The following is a 15,015-nucleotide window of genomic DNA, read 5'->3' on the forward strand; positions in this document are numbered from 1 at the left end:
ATAAACGTGATGCCACAAGGGAAGCAAAACTAATCACACTGAGAATGGAAAATGAGACTGTGAAAATAAAACAGGAAACATAATGAGATGTAGAAATGACAACACGAGCTTGACGATAGGATGTGGAACAAGCAGACATGAAATACATAGCAGACTGGGAACACAAGGAGAGGAACATGGGATCAGATAAGAGGGACAAGGGACGGACATAACTAAAAGTATAGCGGAAAAGAGAGAATTAGACAGGAAACGGGAAAATGACACAAGCGAGGGAGCATGGAAGATAATATTAACTAAAACCCAAGACACACTAAATAATAACACGAGAACTTGATATCCTAGTACATCATAAGAACTCAAAAATACAAAATAAACTCACATTGCCCAGCGCCCTGATAAGTGCGCTTAATCAGCATGAAGTCATACTCTGCCTCGTTTTCCCTGGGGTTTTTTGTGAGTTTTGCTTGTTGAATGTTTCTTTTGTCTGCCCCTTTTCGCTTTGCCTGTTACAAAGACTGTCTTCCCATATGACTGTATGAAGGAAGCTGCCATATACTGGCCTTTAACAGACTGGATTAGCCACTTTTTAAAAAAATTATGGCTCCAAATTATTCATTGAGAGAGCTATAGCTCTGTTCAAATCACACAAAAGCAACAAGAGTCAGACGACATGAGGGAGGCTGAAATTCATGTTGATTAAATTGCCAACAGATATTAGCTCTGTAGTGTTATTTATTAAAACAAACAAAAAATGTTTTACTAAAATCCATATATCTATCAAAAGTTACATTTTTATGGTTGTTTCTTAAGTTGTTTTTCCTCTGATTTTCATCTGAAAGGAACCTATTATTTACCTATTTTTATTAAATGTGTGGTAAACAGAAAGAATGGAACCTGATGGCTGTCATACTTACAGTGAGAGTCAAATGGTCTGAAGGGGGAGGAAGAGAGGCCTGAGTGAAATTACTTATCACTTCACAGGAAGAAACAGCACAGTGTGGTCTGAGAGCAGCTGAAATCACAAGGCCTCTGCAGCCAGTAATGCTATAGTGAAACCTGGCCTACCTATTGTTTGGTTTTATAGGAACAAGACAGATGTTGCAGGTAATGAACAAAGTCTATGCAACAGTAAGACTTCACCAATAATAAGAAATATCAGATGTTCTTATTGATTTCAATGGGAGTGCTCCTTGAAAAAGCTTTCCACTTGCTGATCTACTTATGAATGTTACTTAATATTGTATCCAGTATCGAGTAAATGTATGTATGTATGTATGTATGTATGACAAAAAGGATAGCTTTCTCCCTTGATATCTGAACATGTGTAGCGGCCCACCCCGTTTACTGCTGTGTTGACAACACTATGAAATGAAACCCACATACAGAAATAGCATTAACTGCTTTCACATTAAAGTTTCACATCTTTCTTTTGGTTATTTAAATCAACTTTTTTAATGCATGTAGACAAGATCAAAACAGTCAGTTGAGGTTTAAGTATCACAATGGGGAGGAAAGGTGTGGCATCCTTCTGGTGAATAAAAAATGGATCCAGTAAGAGGCTGTACCCTTACTCTTAAAAAATACTTGTTGATAGTAGAGTTTTGCTTCCCTTGTTGCTATCAGTGTGTGAAGAGTGGGAGAAGAGGGTTGCATTGACAATCCAACACAATGGGCAGCACATTGAACACATGTTATGAGTGGTCAGAAACTTGTAAATAACTCATGAAAGAATAAAGCTATGTCGAAACCAAGCACACCATTGTTTTTCTTGTGACATTACCAATAAGTTTGATGTGTCACATGGCCCTCTTCCTATTGAAAAAAGTTGTATCCAAGATGGCCGACTTCTAAATGGCCCCCATGGTCACCACCCATCTTGAGGAGTTTGCCCCCTCACATATACTAATGTGCCACAAACAGGACTTTAATATCACCAACCATTCCCATTTTATTACGATGTATCCATATAAATGGCCCACCCTTTAGATTGCTCTAAAGAAATTAAGATTCCCTTGGCATTTGATTTGCATTGTTACGCCAATGTCCAAATCTCTCTCATTTTTTCTTAATTGTTAAATTGCTTTTATTTTTCATATTTGTATTTTAATGTTTTTAATGTTTGTCAATGGCTTAAATGATTTCAGTTGTCCGTTATACAGCAGGCCTGTTTTATTTAAATGTGCTATATAAATAAAGTGTTTTCACTTCCTGCAATTGTCAGTGTGAATGTTCATATGCAGTTAAAATAAGAAGTGCAAGCACTCTGCTTTAGAGACAGTGAATGTGTTGTCAAGACATTTTGTTCATCAGAGGTGTAAAGTTGCAATAATGTTTTATTGTCATGTACAACAGCATAACATCCTCACAGAGTGATGCTGGGAAACTAGTTCATGCATGGATTACTTCTAGGCCAGAGAAGGTTGGATCAGGATGGCCTAAAAGTTTCCTGAAAAGCCCTTCAGTTGATCCAAAATGTTGTAGTGAGGGTTCTGACAGGCACTAGAAAGAGAGCATATTTCTCCCATACTGGCTTCTCTTCATTGGCTCCCTGTTAAACCCTGAAGTTAATTTAAAATCCTTCTACTCATTTTCAAGGTCCTAAATAATCAGGCCCCATCTTATATTAAAGACCTCGTAGTGCAATATCACCATATAGAGCATGTCGCTCTCACTCTGCAGGCTTACTTGGAACCAGCTCCCAGTTTGAATTCGGGAGACAGACTCTGTCTCTACTTTTAAGATTAGGCTGAAAACTTTCTGTTTTTGTAGAGTTAATAATAAAATAATAATAGTAATACATTTTATTTCAAAACCCTCAAGGACGCTGTACACAAGCAACAACAACAACAACAAACATAACAATTTACAAAATAAGAAGGATAAAACATTGAGCAAATAAATAAAATTAATTAAACTAGCAGGATGGAAAAATTTATGCGGAATAGGTTAATGTGAACAGGTGAGTTTTTAGTGAGGACTTAAAAGGAGGGAGGGAAGTGATGTTTCTTATCTCAGAAGGAAGGGAGTTCCAAAGATGGTGGGCAGAGAACTCTAAAGTAAGAGGGACGTGGGTGCACAAAACTGGAGGGTTAGTTATACTGCTATAGGTCTAGGCTGCTGGGAGCTTCCCATGATGCACAGAGTTTTTCTTCTTCACTCACCTTTTTCACTTACTATGTGTTTTGTTAAATTCTCAATTCTTTAATCTTTGGGCTGAAGGAAGAACAACACAGAAAACAAGGAGTATGAGTCCAGAGCAGTTCATAAACAAGAAAACAGTTCAACACAGAACCAGATCCATCACGATTCCACGGGAAAGTTCCGGGGGCCGACCGTGCGGACGGACGGCAGCGGCGGCGACGGTGAAACAGTTCTGGGGACCGACTGTGCGGACGGCAACGGCGGCGACGGGCAAACAGTTCTGGGGGCAGACCGTGCGAAAAGCAGCAGTAGCGGCACCGGTGGAACAAATCCGGGGAGCAGCCACGCAGAAGGCAGTGGCGGCAGTGAAAGAACAGGTCCGGAGGCCGACCACACTGAAGGCAGTGGCGGCAGTGAAAGAACAGGTCCGGAGGCCGACCACACTGAAGGCAGTGGTGGCGGTGACAGAGCATGTCACGGCTGGCGGAGGGAGCCGTGTGGTGTGGAGGAAAGGGAGGACCCAAAATGCAGCAGTGACTGATGATACGAGTGATGTTTATTTACAAAGTGACAATGGCAGAAACAGGCAGTGAGGCATGACAAAACAACTGAAGAAACCTAAACTGGGAGAACTAAATGACAAACCTGAGACCATACAAAAGGGGTGCGGGGCAGAGAGACGCAGAGACAGGAACACCATAGAACGCAGACGAGCCGACAATGAACACAGACCGACACCCACTAAATATACACACACACACAAGGTAATCAGGTAATCACACACAGGAGGGAAGAACAGCTGAACCTAATACACATGAGGACCGGAGGACACAAGCTGAACACAATGACAACAGACACAGACCTTCAAAATAGAATAGGAAATCCAGAACATGAGCCTTCAAAGTAAAGCAGGAACACACAGACTGATTTACAACACAACACGGGGACATGAACAGAGCACCAAGGACAGACACAGGTAGGGCTGAATACACACACCAAACTACAGGTTCAACCCTAAACCAATACAAAATCAGAATAAACACAAAGCACAAAAATGAACTTCAAGGAAACACAAAACGCTGGGCCAAAATGACCCAGGACCATGACAGAGCAGGTCCGGAGGCCGGCCACGCCAAAGGCTGTGGCAGCGACGGCCTCGTTCAGGGGGCCGCCCTCAACGGCGATGACGTCCGACCAAAGGCCTGGAAAGTGGCCGGCGATGCTGAGGTGGCAGTTGGGGACCTGAAGACGGCGTGGCCCCTGCAGCACCAGGCGAGGCAGAGGCTGGGCCAGACGAGGCAGAGGCAGAAGTTGAAGCAGAGGCTGCACCAGGCAAAGCTGAAGCCAATGCAGGTGAGGCTGATGTGGAGGCTGGACCAGGCGAGGCTGATGCGGAGGCTGGACCAGGCGAGGCTGATGCGGAGGCTGGACCAGGCGAGGCTGATGCAGAAGCTGGACCAGGCGACGCTGAAACTGATGAGGAGGCTGCTGCAGGCGAGGCGGAAGAGGCTGCCGCTGGACCAGGCGAGGCAGAAGAGGCTGCAGCTGGACCAGGCGAGGCGGAAGAGGCTGCAGCTGGACCAGGCGAGGCGGAAGAGGCTGCAGCTGGACCAGGCGAGGCGGAAGAGGCTGAAACTGGACCAGGCGAGGCGGAAGCAGCTGCTGCTGCAGGCGAGGCGGAAGAGGCTGCTGCAGGCGAGGCGGAAGAGGCTGCCGCTGGACCAGGCGAGGCGGAAGAGGCTGCAGCTGGACCAGGTGAGGCGGAAGAGGCTGCAGCTGGACCAGGTGAGGCGGAAGAGGCTGCTGCTGCAGGCGTGGATGAAACTGCTGCTGCTGCAGGCGTGGATGAAACTGCTGCTGCTGCAAGCATGGATGAAACTGCTGCTGCTGCAGGCATGGATGAAACTCCGGGATGATAGTTTTTATATTCCCAGCCCCCAAAAGAGCACAAACAGAAGAGTCTTTAACGTCCAAAGAATGGGAATTAACAGCATCTGAACTATCAGTGTCTGAGACGGATATGTCAGCTGAGACAGTTTTGAGACCTCTAAGTTCAGTTTTGGCACAGCCTGAAAAGTCAGACATGGGGTTGTCAGATAGAGGAGAAACTGACTCAGGGTTAACAAAATCCGGGCTGGCTGTCTCAGAGGGATTTGCCCCAAGATTAGGAAAAGTAACAAAACATAAGTCCTTTAGCCCCTCAACTCTAGCATCTGGGTGAAAATCAGTCCTTAAATCCTCTGAGCTGGAGTCTGTGGAACCAGATACATTGGTGTTTGCATTCCTGCTCTTAGGGAGTGAACCGAGAGAGTCTTTCTCACTCACCACAACTGGCGGTTCGGAAGTTCTGGAATGCGGCTGAGGGGTGGAGCGCCGGTGGGGCTTATGTCGCTTTCTCCTGGAAACAGGGGCTGGAGATGTAGAGGAGACCGGTAATGGCGAATTAGTGGAAGCTGGCTCCTCGTCCCCCGACCACATTGTTGCCAGAAAAGAGGCAGGTGATCGATAGTCAACCAGAGTCAACCAGAATGGGTGGGTCATTCTGTGGCAGCAGCGAAGGATCACTATGCTGCTGCCGCGGTTGTCGTGGCGTTGAAGAAAGCTCCATGTTCTGCCGCTGCTGTGTCGCGGGGAGCTCATACGGCTTCGTAGCGAGCTCCTTCCACTGCTGCTGTGGTTGCTGCGACTTTGGCATGGAGTACTGGGAGCGAGCAAAGGCTGCTAGCTCCCGAGTTTGAAGAACCTCGTGGGCTTCGTGCAGCTCATCCAACAAGCCCATGAACCCCCTGATTTGGCGGAAATGTGGATTCCTCTCGAGGATTGCTTTGATAGCATTTATCCCAATTGCCATCGCCTTAGTATCCTCTGTGTGGGAAATCCGCTTCATTAAGCTCATGATGCGGGCAAGCCCGCTGGGTCCAGGTTATGGTCGCATCGTTCTGTCATGGCTTTGTGCAGGCAGGCAGAGAGGAAAGACCCAAAATGCAGGACTCACAGAGGCGAAAGTAAACTCAGAATAAACTGCTTTATTGCAGGCTGCTGATCAAACAGAAGACTAACTAAACTGGAAAATATAAAGTAACAGGCAGGCAAAAACAGGTAGCAGAACACACAGCGGAAACTGAGGGTGAGTAGACATTGACGACGCGACACTGACACAAACACACACTGGGCTTAAATACACTGAGGGAGTCATCAAGGAATGAGAAACAGGAGGGAGACACAGCTGAGAGGGTTTGGGCTAACGAGACGCGGGAAGCAAAGCTAGACACACTGACATGAGGCACAACCTTTCACAATAAAACGGGAAACAAGAAACAGACACAGACTTGACACTGAACTGAACTTATACTAAACACGGGACACAACCCAAGAACTAACCCCTCACAAAGAACATAGAATAATACTAATAAACAAAGCATAACAAAAGGATCAGAATACCAAACCATAATATAAAGGAATGTAAGAACTGAAAATGCTGGGTCAAAATGACCCAGGACTGTGACAGTAATCAGTAAAGAAAGGCCATCATTCTACACAAACAGCATTTCTAATAACTCAGCAGTATAATGCATCATAAACAATGTAATTCATTCACAATAAATCAGCAGTCTAATGTAATACAAATCAGTCTAATAGTCATCACCTTCTTCTAAGTCTTCTAATAATGCAACCTAAAACTACATAATGATTTCACAATCTTTAATAAGAGGTATAACGTGTAATGTGTGCAATGTAATGTAATGTAATGTGTAATTACACAAGGATTGGCCAAAAAGCAAAATTATAACAGCTCCTTTATACTCATTGTGTGGATACAGTGGGTATAAAGGATCTTTCTTTTCCATGGTTGGGAATTCTTGATATCATGCTGATGCTGGTGGTGGATTTCCACAGGTGCAGACCCACCACACCGACACCAGTGAACATCTGGGGAACTGACAGTGGGATAGTGGACTGATGCTCATTACAGGAATGGTCAGAGCTGACTCTACCTGCTCAGGAAGGTTTTGGAGTGCAGCAGGTGCTCCTGAAGACCTTTTCTGACTCTGTGGTGGAATCAGCCATCTTCTATGGTATCTGTTGAAACAGCAGCTTATCTGCAGCTGAGAGGAAGTGGTTGGATAAGCTCATCAGGAAGGCCAGCTCTGTCATGCCCATTGACTCAGTGCTGGTGGTAGGAGACAGAAGACTGGCAATTAAATCATCAATGTCTGCACTACATGCATGAATCTGTTGGAGACCTGGAGAGCTCCTTCACTGACAGACTTGGACTTTATAATTATCACTGCTCCCAGCAAACACATGACAGGGGGAGATGAAACAATCAGTTACATTTATCTCTGAAGGAGTAAATACACCCTGTGGGGGTTCAAAGCATATTGGAGGCCTCGCAAAATCACTTGTGGGAATGAAATGACCACAGAGTGCTGGAATTTAAGATGATGAGTCAAAATTTGTGTGGTTGATATGACAAATGAACTCACAGCAGTAATTGTTATTGTTATTAGGGTTGATTATAAGTAGGTCTACTTGCCATACAGAATATGCACTAAGAATTTATTAGTGAAGTAGTTTTGAGATTCAAATAGTGTAGGCACAAATTTATTTGGATAAAATTTAGGACTAGAGAAGAAGCTGAAACTCTCAGGAAGAAAACACCTTGATTGATTCTTCAAGCCTTTCCAGCTTTTGTGTTTATGTGGATGTTGATAAATGTGAAAATGATCACGAATCACAGAAAACACAACACAACTGAAAAACCTCTCAGGTCACACCATCCTAAACAGGTATTGTCTGTGTTCAGCTGCTGATACCTGGTGACAGTTTCCCCCGTGTGTCACTTAGTTGGAGCTTGATAAGCTCTTGTTGGGGCACTTTTTCACCCAACACTCTTACTTTAGTTCCAACGCAGCTGTAGATTGAAAGGGCAAAGCACGTTGATCAACCTTGTTGATCTTTAAAATTCTGAGTAGGTTTTGTGGTTCTGGAATCCTCTTGTAATCGCTGGCATGAATCTTAAGCGGTTCAACTTTGACTTTAACCTCAGTCTGGGTTCACAGAAATATCTGGAATATCTCTTATCACTTTTCTGGTTTGTAAGGGTGTGGGTTTTTTTATGCACATTGTGCCTTAACCTACTGTTTCAAAACTAGTGCTGAGCTTATCTGGAATTCGCCACTTTGAAAGAGTTTCTTTGAGCAAGGTTTTTGCTTCTGCACCTGCATCTTATTTGCAAGAAAGGAAATCTGCTGCTTATTTTGAAAACATCTCAGCAAACACCAAGCATGTTTCTTTATGTTCACATGGCCTGAGTTCAATGTCAAAGTCCATGTGTAGATGATCAAAAGACTACTCTAGGTGTGGATGTGCTGCCTGTAGCCTTTGAATGCCTCTGCTTGTATTATTACTTGCACAAATCATACAAGAGTTAAAAGATTATTGAAAGGGTAATTACAGAATCTCTTTGTAAACCACTGTTGCTGTATTTGTTGTAAAATCCCTCCTTTTAATACATGGTTCTTTCCATGTGTCAGTGTAGCATGATAAGAGCATCATCTCTAGCTCATCGTGTCACATTAAGCTGGCTGGTGTTCTTCATGAGCCTTTGGTCAGTTCACTGCCCTTGACTCTTATTCTGCTGGACTCCTTTTCTTGGCTGTTTGTGCTGTCTGGGTTCTGTTGGTTCTCAGCAGGGGCCTTGGGCACGGGTCTTCCTGTATGTTTCAGGCTTGGCGTACTGATGGCATGCACTGCGATTTGGTCTTTGTTTTTGTTGGGGCCACCTGGGGTTTCTGGGCTCATCTGGGTTTTTGTTAACACTTTATGTGTTGGTGTTCAAAGTCTAGTGATTTGAGAAGCCTTGATTCATGTAACAAAACTATGACAGACCCGTCCACATGTTCATGCTTTTCAGAATCTCACACACTTTATTAACACTCAATATTGCTGTTACAACACGGCTGCAGCTTTCCAGCTGTCAGCAGCGCATCTCGCTGCTGGCAGCGCATCTTTCATGGTTCCCATGACAGATAGTAAATGTTTCTTAGGTCTCATTTGATATTTTGTTTAGGTTGCTTGTTCTTCCTAGTTTAAACATTTAGTTTTCTAGTTCTTGGTTTCTTCTTCATTTAATCTGTTCCCTTTTGTGCTCTGGTTGTTTTGGTGTCGTCTGTGTTCTCCCCAGCCCGTCATGTCTATCACCCATGCCTGTTTCTTCCCCAAGTGTCAAGCCTGTGCGTCTTGGTCTGCGTGGTTCCTGTTTTATTTTGACAGGCTCTCATCCTGTGTTCAGTTTTGCTTCCTACTGTCCTATTAGTTTGATTATTTCCAGCTGTGTTCCCTGTTTTCCTCTGCTTATTGTCGTGTCATTGCTGTTGCAGTGTGTTTCCTTGTTCCCCCTGTTTCCATCGCTTATCCTTGTTTCTAGCTTTTTGTTTCCAGTTCTTAGTTTCTAGTTTTAGAGTTTTGTGTTTAGCTATGGTTTAAAACTTTACAGCAATAAAACTCCCTTCTTTTGGGTCTACCCTTTGCCTGCCACACAGCCAACAGTGACACTATCAGCATTTTAACAACAGCCAGCTTTTTAATAATGCATGTTTTTAAAGCTGAGAAAAAATGAAGCATCACTCTTCTTCTTATTCTTTGAAGTAAAGACAAAAAATAAGCTTGCAAAAAGCCCTTTAAGACTAAACATGTGTATCGTGACTCTATGACCTAAACACATTTAGCTTTGAAAGCAACACAAAACTCCCACCTCTATCACATTTATCACACTGTGGCACCCTTCCTGGTGAACACACCATCTGCGGACATTGCAGGGCAGCAGTCATGTGCAGGATGATGAACGTGATACAAGCTTTAGCTCTTTCTTGTTTCTGTAAGTTTGCTCTATTACTCTTTGACATCATTAGCTAATCTTTTATTGCACTTTTCACATATAATAATTTAAACACATTTGCTTATTAGTAACTTTACACTCACAGGTGTAGCACCATGTAGAGCAATTAAACATCTCATTGTTTCCACAGTTTCAGGCTGGATTGCTGTCTCAGGTTCTGAGTTTCAGACCTCAGAGGTGCAGGCAGGTGAAAATGTCACTCTGCAGTGCCACAGGATTTACACATATGACGTTACGACTTTCTGGTTCAGACTGGTCAACGGAACCAAAGCCAACTCGATCGCTTTTAAGCAAGCGTCTAGTTCAAATGTTAACTACAATGCTGCGTTTCAATCTGGAAAATTTGAAATGACAAAAAACACCTCTACTCTCTTCCTCAAAATCAAACAAGTGGATGTGTCTGACTCTGCGCTGTATTTCTGTGGATTTCTTTCAGAAGGACGTCTAAATTTAAGCGTCGTGCAATTAAAGGTTGGAGGTAAGATTATTGTAAAGTCTTTGCCTCCTCATTCTTCGGTTATTACTCTTTTAATTTATATTACATATGCAATGTAATTATTGTCAACACGCTGTATACAAAGACTATGGTGGTTATAGATTAAAATAAATATATAAATGAGGACTAAAAAAATCAAGGCTTTATTTTTGAATAGACACCGATGAGCCTAAATGTAAGTCAATTAGTTTTTCTTCTTTTATACCCTTTCTTGCCAGCCACGCTGTGGAGTACTTGGACGCGTGTGATGGAGCATTGTCCTGCATGAAAATCATGTTTTTCTTGAAGGATGCAGACTTCTTCCTGTACCACTGCTTGAAGAAGGTGTCTTCCAGAAACTGGCAGTAGGACTGGGAGTTGAGCTTGACTCCATCCTCAACCCGAAAAGGCCCCACAAGCTCATCTTTGATGATACCAGCCCAAACCAGTACTCCACCTCCACCTTGCTGGCATCTGAGTCGGACTGGAGCTCTCTGCCCTTTACCAATCCAGCCACGGGCCCATCCATCTGGCCCATCAAGACTCACTCTCATTCCATCAGTCCATAAAACCTTAGAAAAAACAGTCTTGAGATATCTCTTGGCCCAGTCTTGACGTTTCAGCTTGTGTGTCTTGTTCAGTGGTGGTCGTCTTTCAGCCTTTCTTACCTTGGCCATGTCTCTGAGTATTGCACACCTTGTGCTCTTGGGCACTCCAGTAATGTTGCAGCTCTGAAATATGGCCAAACTGGTGGCAAGTGGCATCTTGGCAGCTGCACGCTTGACTTTTCTCAGTTCATGGGCAGTTATTTTGCGCCTTGGTTTTTCCACACGCTTCTTGCGACCCTGTTGACTATTTTGAATGAAACGATTGATTGTTCGATGATCACGCTTCAGAAGCTTTGCAATTTTGAGACTGCTGCATCCCTCTGCAAGATATCTCACTATTTTTGACTTTTCTGAGCCTGTCAAGTCCTTCTTTTGACCCATTTTGCCAAAGGAAAGGACGTTGCCTAATAATTATGCACACCTGATATAGGGTGTTGATGTCATTAGACCACACCACTTCTCATTACAGAGATGCACATCACCTAATATGCTTAATTGGTAGTAGGCTTTCGAGCCTATACAGCTTGGAGTAAGACAACATGCATGAAGAGGATGATGTGGAAAAAATACTCATTTGCCTAATAATTCTGCACTCCCTGTACATATGCAATGTAATTATTATCAACACTCTGTATACAAAGACTATGGTGGTTATAGATTAAGATAAATATAGAAATGAGGACTAAAAAAATCAAGGCTTTATTTTTGAATAGGCACCGATGAGCCTCAGGATGACATGGACGGCATCTCTCAACGTAAGTCAACATTTCTTTTATTGTGCAGATGATTAAAAACACATGAATGTGAAATAAATTTCAGCCGTGTTGCTTTTTACCTTTATTTTTGTATTAGAGGCTCACGAAGTAGCAAAGCTGACGAGTGTCACCCTCGGTGTTCTGTCTGCTTTCCTGTTTATGGTCATCACTGTTCTGGTTGTTCAACACGGGAAATCAGGTACTTTTTACTTCAACTATGTGTTTCTCTTATTTGGTGAAACGTCAACTATATGAAAAAATACAATGTTGCCACAAAGTCTTAGCTTTTAATGTCACTGTATTGTTCACTGAATTGATGATCATGTCTTTGAATTATCAGCTAACGAACATGAAAATAAGAATCCAGAACAATTTGAGGTGGGAGCCTTTGTATACCGTATGCTGTAATGTTTGAATATTTTGATGCTTGCACCTTTAAGCCAGTTCAGTTATTTTATTTCTGTACTTTTAATTACAGAGTCTGGACCCTGGCACCCTGAAGGATCCAGCACTGCAATCAGCAGTAAAAAGACGCAGGAGGCCTGCAGCAGAAACTCATGTTATTTATACTACCAACAGAAAAAACTAATTTCCCTGCTGCTTCCTGTTTTTATTTCTATTTCCTCTATACTTTCAGCTGCATCTTCACCCCATCAGCCCCTATTTGTTTTGTTTGCTACATAGACTGCCTGCCACTGTATGCAGGAAGCTGCTGTACACTGTCCTTTAACAGATATGATCAGACACTTTTTTCAGTATGTGATTCTAGATTTTTTGTTGCGTTTACCTCAACCTCAAACCAGCAGGAGACAGAGAGCATGCAGCTGAGAGAGAAGTAAAATTCATGTTGCTTAAGCTGCCAGCAAGTCAAGTCAAGTCAAGTCAACTTTATTTGTCAATTCTGCCACATGTACAGGACATACACAGAATAGAAATTGTGTTACTCTCAAACCCTAGTGATTAGAAAAATGCAAATAAAATAATTAAAAAGTAAAAATTTAAATAAATACAATACAATTTTACGTATAACAAAAAAAGCTATGCAATGTACAATATACAATATTCAAGTAAGGAGGCATAGTGGTGCAAAATAGGCAAATAGTGCAAATGGAGATTTAGTAGTGTACGGTAAGAGATAGTGTAACAACAAAGTCTTATGAGGTAATGGCAGTCCAATGCTCCACAAAGTGACTGGAGCAGGCCAGTGAGTGCGTCAGAGAGTGAGTGTGTGTGTGTGTGTGTGTGTGTGTGTGTGTGTGTGTGTGTGTGTGTGTGTGTGTGACAGAGTTCAGTGAGACCGTGGTGGAGAAGAGGGGAGAGGGGGGCAGAATCGGGAGGGAGTTTAGCTTCCTGACAGCCTGATGGATGAAGCTGTCCTTCAGTCTGCTGGTCCTGGCCTGGAGACTCCGCAGTCTCCTCCCTGACGGCAGCAGCTTGAAGAAGCTTTGCATTGGGTGCGTGGGATCAGCCGCTATGCAAAGGGCTTTTTTAGTGAGACGGGTGCTGTAAATGTCCTGGAGGGAGGGGAGAGAGACACCAATGATCCTCTCTGCAGCTCTCACTATGCGTTGGAGGGTTCTATGGCAGGACGCATTGCAGGCTCCAAACCACAGCAGATAGTAATGTGATAGTAAAGTTTAAAAAGAAGCTGTGAAACCTCATCTACTTGTTTTGATTACATACGGTGTTGGGGAGTAACGGAATACATGTACCGCCGTTACGTATTTAAAATACAAAATATGAGTAACTGTATTCCGTTACAGTTACCATTTAAAAAGGTGATATTTAGAATACAGTTACTTTGTTGAAATAAATGGATTACACGGCGGTACTTTCCTGTTTCATATTGTGGCGGGTCAGGACTGTTTAGGTTTTGTTTGACAGCTACGTTCTGTTGCTCCAGGCGGCAGCGTTACGGTTGCCATATTTACAGGGCGACACTCTCTCTCTCTCTGCGACTGTGTGTTTCCTTTTTGTTGTTGTTGTTGTGCTAAGCTATGCCAAGCAATTTGGTTAGCAGCGGTGTGTTTCTGTTGGAAAATAAACGGCTGTGCTTCCTGGCAACTCAGGGTAGCAAGACCAAACGACACCTCTGTCTCCTCCTTGTCTGAGCTTGCCACAGTATGTTTGGCTTGTTTCCTCCGAAACAATAAGTTCCGTTGGAGCAGCCTTTCAACGCCTCTCTCTGTCTCTCGCCTCACAAGCAATTATTTAATGAAAGTGATTAAAACTGCAGCCATGCACCATTTGAAGACAAATAAATGGATAAATGGACAAAGCCTGCGCCACAGGAAGATTTCAGCACTAACAACAAATATGACATGACATCATTAATTCAAATACTAAGAGAGACATTATTTACAAAACTCTCTTCTTGCTGGTCTAACCGGTGTGTTTCTGTGTTGTGTCTGACAAAGAAGGGTAAAAAAAAGAAAGACCTCCAAGTAAATATCTTACTCGCTTCAGCTCCTCTCCCACAGGGGAATTGTAGAAAAAGGGGAGGGGCCAAAGGGGGACACTGTATTCATAGGGTTGCACCAAAGAAGAAGAAGAACAATGAGTAGGTGCTCTATCTGATGATGAATATAACTACAGGCTTGAAGGTCCTAACAGTCAGGTATAAAGAACACATTTTGTGTAATTATAACAATAAGTAATCTATGACTGGGCTACACTGGTCTTATATGCAAAAGCAAAAATAATTAAATCATTGGAGCTATGGTATTACGTATGTTTCTCTGAAATTAATTCCATCAAGTTTTATATAAAACACAAACATGATTTTAGTTTGAATACACTGACATTAGTAATTGTTTCACAGTTTCTATTATCTTGTATGAGAAAAGAGAAGTTGTCTTTCCTGACATTTGAACAAACAGAAAGTTTGTAGCAACACTTTTTATCAAAGGCTTTGAGCATTGCAATGAAACCACACGCAAAAATAGCTGAACTGCTTTCACATAAAAGTTTCACATCTCTCTTTCAGCTTTTTAGGTCAACTGCTTTAATACATTTGAAAAGGGTGACATGCTTTTAGAGGAAAAAACACTGATCCACTAACAGGCTCTACTCTGAAGGCCAGGCTGGTTTCATTTGACAGAAAGCAGCAAAAACTAAGTTTGGCCTCTTTGAGTC

At 42.9% G+C, this 15,015-nt stretch overlaps 1 protein-coding gene across 1 annotated transcript; it reads left to right on the forward strand.

Annotated features, from left to right (window-relative positions):
* The first annotated feature begins 9,972 nt into the window (after positions 1-9,972).
* Positions 9,973-12,469, forward strand: LOC147336143 (uncharacterized). The gene is made up of 6 exons (XM_086287638.1): positions 9,973-10,021; positions 10,173-10,520; positions 11,839-11,880; positions 11,978-12,079; positions 12,221-12,258; positions 12,359-12,469. Exons 1-6 carry the CDS (start codon positions 9,973-9,975, stop codon positions 12,467-12,469), a joined length of 690 nt encoding a protein of 229 aa, XP_086143764.1.
* The last annotated feature ends 2,546 nt before the right edge of the window (positions 12,470-15,015 follow it).

This window comes from Aulonocara sp. 'chitande type north' Nkhata Bay, linkage group LG3 (assembly GCF_057382095.1).
Source record: "Aulonocara sp. 'chitande type north' Nkhata Bay isolate Kocher_YH1m ecotype deep benthic linkage group LG3, A_spYH_male_GT1.1, whole genome shotgun sequence".
Taxonomy (NCBI): domain Eukaryota; kingdom Metazoa; phylum Chordata; class Actinopteri; order Cichliformes; family Cichlidae; genus Aulonocara; species Aulonocara sp. 'chitande type north' Nkhata Bay.